The sequence below is a fragment of the Condylura cristata genome, unplaced genomic scaffold, assembly GCF_000260355.1.
Source record: "Condylura cristata isolate star-nosed mole 26May11 unplaced genomic scaffold, ConCri1.0 scaffold00041, whole genome shotgun sequence".
NCBI lineage: Eukaryota > Metazoa > Chordata > Mammalia > Eulipotyphla > Talpidae > Condylura > Condylura cristata.
Window position 1 is genome coordinate 833,481 of NW_004567142.1, and position 6,655 is coordinate 840,135.

A 6,655-nucleotide genomic window follows, 5' to 3' on the forward strand; every position below is an offset into this window, starting at 1 on the left:
GACTTTTACAGGGACTGTACCGCTGAGACCCAGCTATAGAGCTACACCAGCCCCTCACTTCCCAGAGCCCACAGGTCAGCAGGAGGAGACAGACAGGAGACACATAATCACGCCAGTGATCTATCATGGTGAGGCAAACCTGCCCCCCCTCAGCCCCCCCCAGGAAAGGTCAGTGCTGCAGTGAAAAGGGATGCCGGGAGGATGGGGCTGGGAGGGGCCAGACAGTGACACAGCTTAGGGGTAGGGCTGAGTGAGTCTGCGCCCTGGGCTGGGGGGTGTGTAGGAGTCAGGAACAAAGAGTGCAGAGGATGTGCTTACCCCCAGTCCTGTGAGCCAGGGGGAGGAATCTGGGGCTGGGAGAGCAGGCCAAGGGCCACGCAGGCATTCGGTTATCTGGGTTATCTCGGGAGAGGTGGTACACGGCGAACTAGTCCTCTGGGGGTGGACCAGTGAATAGGAGGGAGATGGGGCTCAGCGAGGAGGCCAGAGCAAGAGTCCAGGCCGGACAGCACCTGGGGGGCAGGGGGAGCAGGGGCAGGTGGGACAGAGGCTGGTGAAGCTGAACCCCAGGGACTTGGTACTGACTGTAAGGGGGGCACCTGAAGGTGCGGCTGAGTGGCACGGGGGGGCGAGGCCCTCCCTGGAGTGGGACACAGCTGAGCTTGTGAGGTAGGCAGGTGGGGAGCTGGGGAGAGACTGGGTCAGGTGGGGGCTGGGAAACATTCTCTGGCTGCTGAGGGGAGATGGGCTGGAGAGAGTGAAAGTGCAGGCCAGGGACGGCCAGGCAAGGTGGGGTGAGGAGGGAGACGTGGGGTGGGGATGAGTGGGGTCACAGAGGCATGAGCAGAATGGCCCCTGTCCTGCACAGAGCCCCAGGCTTGCAGGAGCAAAACCCACACGGCCAGGGAAAGGGACTCAGCAGGACCAACCAGGCACCAGCGGCCAGGCCCGCACAGTGTGCCACAGGGAAACAGAGCACGGAACAGGTGAACAGATGAGCCGGCCCGGCCCGGGCACCGTCAGCTGCCTGCACCCACGCCAAGAGCCGCGGGTGCAGACACGGGACAGCTGCCCGCAGCCTGCCAGCGGGGTCTGGCCTCATTCCCATCTTACAGATGGACAAACTGAGGCTCAGGGAGGGCAGTCACTTGCAAGGGCACCTGCTCAGGAGTAGACCTGGGGTTGCACCCCACTGTGTACCCACACACAACTTGTCTGACCCTGTGGGTCTCTTGTGCCCACACTGCACTTCGCCAGGGGTGCCCAGGCATCCTCCGCTCATTCCTGAGCGTCTCTGGGGATGGAGTCCCTGAGCCGGCGTCTGAGGTCTGTCAGTCTGTCCGTGGGCCAGCAGCGAGCCCCTGCGTGCCTCTGCCTGTCCCAGCCTGTGTCCGTGGTGTGTGTGTGTGAATTTGGAGCTGAGTGCCCTTGAGGGGGAGCAGGGGCTGGCTGGGGCTGGGCTGGGGGTGGAGGCAGCGAAGGGGGTGTCACAGAGACTGAGGGGAGTGGAGATCTGGAGGAATGTTTACCAGACACCGAGAGCCCAGAGGGACTGCGCCCAGCCTGCTAGACACAGCGTCCGCCACGGCGTGGCTCGGGGCAGAGACACCAGGGGCCCCTTCCCCCCTCAGCTTCCCTCCCGGCCCCTTTAAGATGGGGCTGGTCCTCTCCTCTCTTAGTTAACCCCTCCAAGTCCAGGTGGCCCCCTTGGGCTCCCGCCCGGTGGGCGGAGGCAGAGGGGAGCGGAGAGGGAGAGGCGGGGAAAGGGTTGCTGAAGTTCAGAGGGAGAGAAGGAGGCAGGGAGCCGGGAAGGCTAAACGGCCGGTTAGGGGCCCCACTGTGCCAGGCGGGCAGTGCCAAGTCCTGGGAGCCCGGAGCTGGGGGGAGGGCTGGGGACAGCCCGGCCCTGCCCCCTCCCCCTGCAGGGTGCCCAGCAACTTCTGAGGAAAGTTTGGCATCGGCTGCGCAGTGGCCGGAGGATGGGCCGGGTCCTGCTGGCCTGGTGCTTGGCTCTGTGCTGCTGGGGGTGTGTGGCCCCCGAGGGTGAGTGATGGGGGTCCTGGGGGGCAGGACCCCCGGGAAGGGGCTGGGATGGATGGCAGGTATTGGAGCGAGTCCTGGGCTGGCCCTCGGAGCTCCCTTGAGATCACAGAGAGGGAGGCTGCGGAGGCACAAACGGAGGGACCCCAGGGGCTGGGGCGCAGGACTGACCGCTGGAGACGCTTGGAAGCCAGGGCAGGGGTCGGGTGGGATGGGGTCGGGGCTCTGGGGAGAGGCTGCCCGGGAAGGAATCTTCCAGAAGGGAGCACTGAGTCACTGAGTCCGGCAGCTGGATGAGGAGGGCTCTGGAGCCCCAGGCCAAACGCTCCCCACTGTTATCTCCTCTTGGTCCCCCCCACCGTCTCTCAGCCGCTGTTTGCTTCTCACCCCGGCTCTGTCTCTGAGGGTCTCTGTCTCTCCTGCCCTGCCTGTCTCTCCCCTGCTCTTGGGGTCTGGGGTCTATCTCCCTTTGTGTGTCTCGCCCTACATTCTTCCTCTCCCTGGAGTGCAGGGGTGTCTCTCCCCTAAGTTCTCATCCTGTCTCTCTCTGGGGAGGTCTCTGTTCTCCATCTGCCTTTCACTCTCTCCTTCCCTGCTTCTCTCCCTCTCCACCCCTGTATCTTCCCCACCACCCATCAGCCTGATCTGTCAAGTCTCTGGAGACCCTAAGTGAGGGCGGGATTGGGGGGGACAGGGGCCTCCCCGGCAGACTGTCCAGGGCGTGGGAGGCTGCCCGACTCGCCCTACTTCCAACAGACAGACCACGGATGGCTCCGGACCCCAGTCTCCTGGGAAGGCACCCTCCTCCCCTAAAAGCCTCCACCCTCCATCCCCTGCTGAGCTCACCCGACAACTATGTGGGCCTCAGGCCTGGCAGGGTCCTGGCAGCAGACAACTGCGGTGTCTGGAACTGGGGAGTCATGGGGTAGCTGAGCTAACACTCCCCCATCTCCCCGCAGGCACACAGGCTGAGGGGAACCCCTTCATGGGAAGCCTGGGGAACATCACCGGTGCTCGAGGCCTCATGGGGACCCTTCGGTGTGAGCTCCAGGTTCAGGGGGAGCCCCCCGAGGTGACCTGGCTGCGGGATGGACAGGTCCTCGAGCTGGCGGACAGCACGCAGACCCAGGTGCCCCTGGGCGAAGACGGACAGGAGGACTGGAAAGTGGTCAGCCAGCTCAGGTGCCCCACTTCCCCCATACCCCTACTGGCCTCTGCCCCCATCAGAGTGGGTGAGGCCTGGGCCAGAGCCCCAGCCGGGTCGGAAGTCCAGCTTGGCCAAGGGGCGCCCTCCGCCCCAGGTCTTACTGTCCTCTTCAGCATGAATCAGTAAGAGTCCCCACTTCTGAGCTCTTACGAGCGGCGCCTGCAGACCCCCTCAGTCCAAACGCCCCCTCCAGTGTCCCGCTGACCCAGCCGCTCTCGCCCTCCTTCTCCTGCAGAATCTCATCGCTGCAGCTCTCGGACGCGGGGTGGTACCGGTGTGCCGTGGTCCTGGGAGGAAAGACCTTCGTGTCCCAGCCTGGCTACGTGGGGCTGGAGGGTGAGTCGGGGTCAGATCACGGGCCCTGGAATCCCCAGGGGTCTGAAGACTTCAGAGTGTCCAAGACTCATTCAGCCGGGAAAGATCTGAGATCGGTGAGGGCTCGGAAAGCGAGGGGATCCCTAAATGATTAGGGACAGGTGGGGGACTGAACGTCCTAGGGGAGAAAACATCTTCGTCTTAGGGGCTATTGGATGTCCAGGGGTTAGACAGTATTGGGGTGCCGACATCCTGAGGATTCACAGATGGTGGCAGAGGCACGATCTGATTCTGCCCCATCCCTGGGAGCGCCTCACTGATAAAACGAGGGCCCAGGAGTCAGACAGACACCCAGAAAACAGGTATGAGGGAGTCAGATGACTTGGGGGTCAGACATTAGTCGGGGGTTTAGATACTGAGGTCTTGCGCCCTGGGGGTAGAGGCCTGAGGGGTCAGACATAGGGGTCAAGGGCCCCACAGTCTGCCACCTTGTAGACATCAGATTCCTGGGGGCCCCAGGACCCCAGCCTTGACGCGTTCCCCTCCCCCTCAGGCCTGCCTTACTTCCTGGAGGAGCCCGAGGACAGGACTGTGACCGCCAGCACCCCCTTCAACCTGAGCTGCCAGGCCCAGGGCCCCCCGGAGCCCGTGGACCTGCGCTGGCTCCAGAACGCCGTCTCGCTGGCCCCGGGCCTGGGCCCGCAGCACACACTGCACGTTCCCGGTGAGTCGGGGGCCAGCCGGGGGCCAGAGCCCGCGGGGCGTGGGAGTGGGGAGCAAGGGAGCCCCCCTTGCCGGTGTGAATGTCTGTCTCTCTGTCCCCATGTGTCTCTCTGTCCCCGTGTCTCTCTGTCCCTGTGTCTCTCTATCCCCGTGTATCTCTGTCCCCGTGTCTCTCTGTCCCTGTGTCTCTGTCCCCGTGTGTCTCTGTCCCTGTGTCTCTGTCCCCGTGTCTCTCTGTCCCTGTGTCTCTGTCCCCGTGTGTCTCTGTCCCTGTGTCTCTGTCCCTGTGTCTCTCTGTCCCCGTGTGTCTCTCTGTCCCTGTGTCTCTGACCCCGTGTCTCTCTGTCCCCGTGTGTCCCTCTGTCCCCATGTGTCCCTCTGTCCGTGTGTCTGTGTTGCCTCAAACGCTGTCTCTGCACCTCTGTCTGTCCATCCATAGCCACTCATTTCCCTGCATTTCCCCGCCTCTTTGTTTCTCGCTGTGTCTGTCTCCCTGTCTCCCTGTCTCTGCTCTCTCCCTCCATTCACCCCAGTCTCCCTGAATGGGGCTCTTTGTCCGGGGCTTCCTGAGCTGTCCCATGGCCCAAGTGCGTGTGGGCCCGATGCCCCTCTCAGCCCTTGACCTTGCAGGGCGCTGAATCAACCATGCCCTCCCCCCAACCTGCTGCCTCTGTCCCCATGGCTCCACAGGGGTGGGGAGACAGACCCCAAAGCAGAGAACAGGGGCGAGGGGAGAAAGACAGAGAGAGATAACTAGGAGCACAGGAAGGGGCCACGGAAGTGATGGAGAGAGATGGGTCGGGGGTCCCAGGAGCAGAAGCCCAGTAGCCTCTGGCCACCATCCCTTCTGCAGCAGAAGCTAGCGAGGGGACCCTGGACACTAGGTTCCTGTCACTGAGCTAGAAGAGTCAGAGAACACAGACTGGGGGCTCCGTCACTGGGAGGCAACTAACCCTGGAGGGCCTCGCTTCATGCGCCCCACTTTGCTGCTTCCACCTCCTTGGTGGAGAAGGGACTCCTCTAGAGGGGCAGAGGGGCTGGACGGAGGGAGACACACATTCCCGGCATTCCCAGGCCTCTGAGTGTGCAAGGAAGCGGTGTGATCAGCCTGCCCCCAGAGGGGTGACTCGGGCTCTGGGGTCTGAGTCAGCCAGCCAGGACTCTGGAGAGGGGGGGACACAGTCCTTCCACCCCATTCCAGGAGGCAGAAATGGGACCACCGGTGCGAGAGGGTCTGGGTGTGCCTCGTGTGCGCGGCAGCGGGGGCGTCACCGTGTGTCCGTGTGTCCGGGGGAGGCGCTGGGGGTGTGGATGCTCCCTCTGGTCCTGTGTGAGGCCCGTCAGCGCCAGCCCCCACTGAGGAGGCTGCAGGAGGGCCAGCTTGCGTGTGTGAGTGCGCGTCTCTCCAGGCATTTCGCGATCGGCTTGGGGGTCCCGTGTTGGGTCTTCAGTGTCTCTGTAAGTCCCTCGGGGGGGGTGTGCGAGCTAGTGTGTGCACACGCGTGCATGTGCGGCGGGGTGGCAGTGTCTGTGGCCCAGAGGAGCCAGTGTGGGCAGCAGCTGTGCGTGTCTTGCTGGCTGTTTACTGTAGCCGTCAGCGTGTCTCTTGGCGGTCATTTGGGTGGCCGTCCGCACACGGCCGGGTGAGCAGCTGGCAGGTGCCTGTCACCAGAGCCCTGACCCTGCGGGCGTGTCTCTGTGCTCTCACTGCGTGGGTGCGGCCAGGGGGTGTGGACTGTGGCGCCCCGAGGGCACTTGGCCGTGTTTTCGAGTCCGGCTGCGCTCTGTGGCTGTCTCCGAGGCACCGTGTCCAGCCGTGCCCGGCACGGAGGAAGGCTTGCCTGTCCGAGCAAGGCAACAGTCACCTGCAGCACCAGCTCTGTGTCCCTCTGTCCAGCTCGGCCCAGTGCGTCCGCGGTGTGTCCGCGGTGCGTCCGGATGCCAGTCGCTGCGTGTTGGTTGCGTTGCGGCCCCCTGGCGTCCGTTGTTCCGTCGGTGTCTAATGTGGGGGGTTTGTCTGCTGCTGTGAGAGTCAGCGGCACCCCGAATGTGTGTCCCTGTGCGGCATCACTCGCAGAGACCTGTCCCAGTCCAGGAATTTTGTCCGTGTGTGTGAGCGCGCGGCTCTGTGTGTGTGTGTGTGTGTGTGTCTGCCCGTGTCTGCCCCGCCAGCTGCCTCAGGGCGTGTCCCAGCTCTCCTCCCATCCCTCTCATTCCTCCCAAAACGCTGAGAAAAAGCAAAGAGCAAAGAGCGAGTGAGGGGGAGGGCGTCGGAGGGGCGGCGCCCCGCATCTGGAAAGCACATCTGGAGGCCCCTCCCGCCCTGGAGAGCCCGCTGGGGGGCCAGGGGCAGCCCCAGGTCCCTTCCAC

At 64.1% G+C, this 6,655-nt stretch overlaps 1 protein-coding gene across 1 annotated transcript in view; it reads left to right on the forward strand.

Annotated features, from left to right (window-relative positions):
- The first annotated feature begins 1,524 nt into the window (after positions 1 to 1,524).
- AXL (AXL receptor tyrosine kinase) overlaps positions 1,525 to 6,655 on the forward strand; it is a 29,676-nt gene continuing 24,545 nt past the window's right edge. Inside the window, exons 1-4 of the mRNA XM_012733732.1 lie at positions 1,525 to 2,043; positions 3,000 to 3,222; positions 3,483 to 3,583; positions 4,116 to 4,286. Of these exons, the coding sequence (XP_012589186.1) occupies positions 1,980 to 2,043; positions 3,000 to 3,222; positions 3,483 to 3,583; positions 4,116 to 4,286 (559 nt within the window). The 5' untranslated portion in view covers positions 1,525 to 1,979. The remainder of the gene's footprint in view (positions 2,044 to 2,999; positions 3,223 to 3,482; positions 3,584 to 4,115; positions 4,287 to 6,655) is intronic.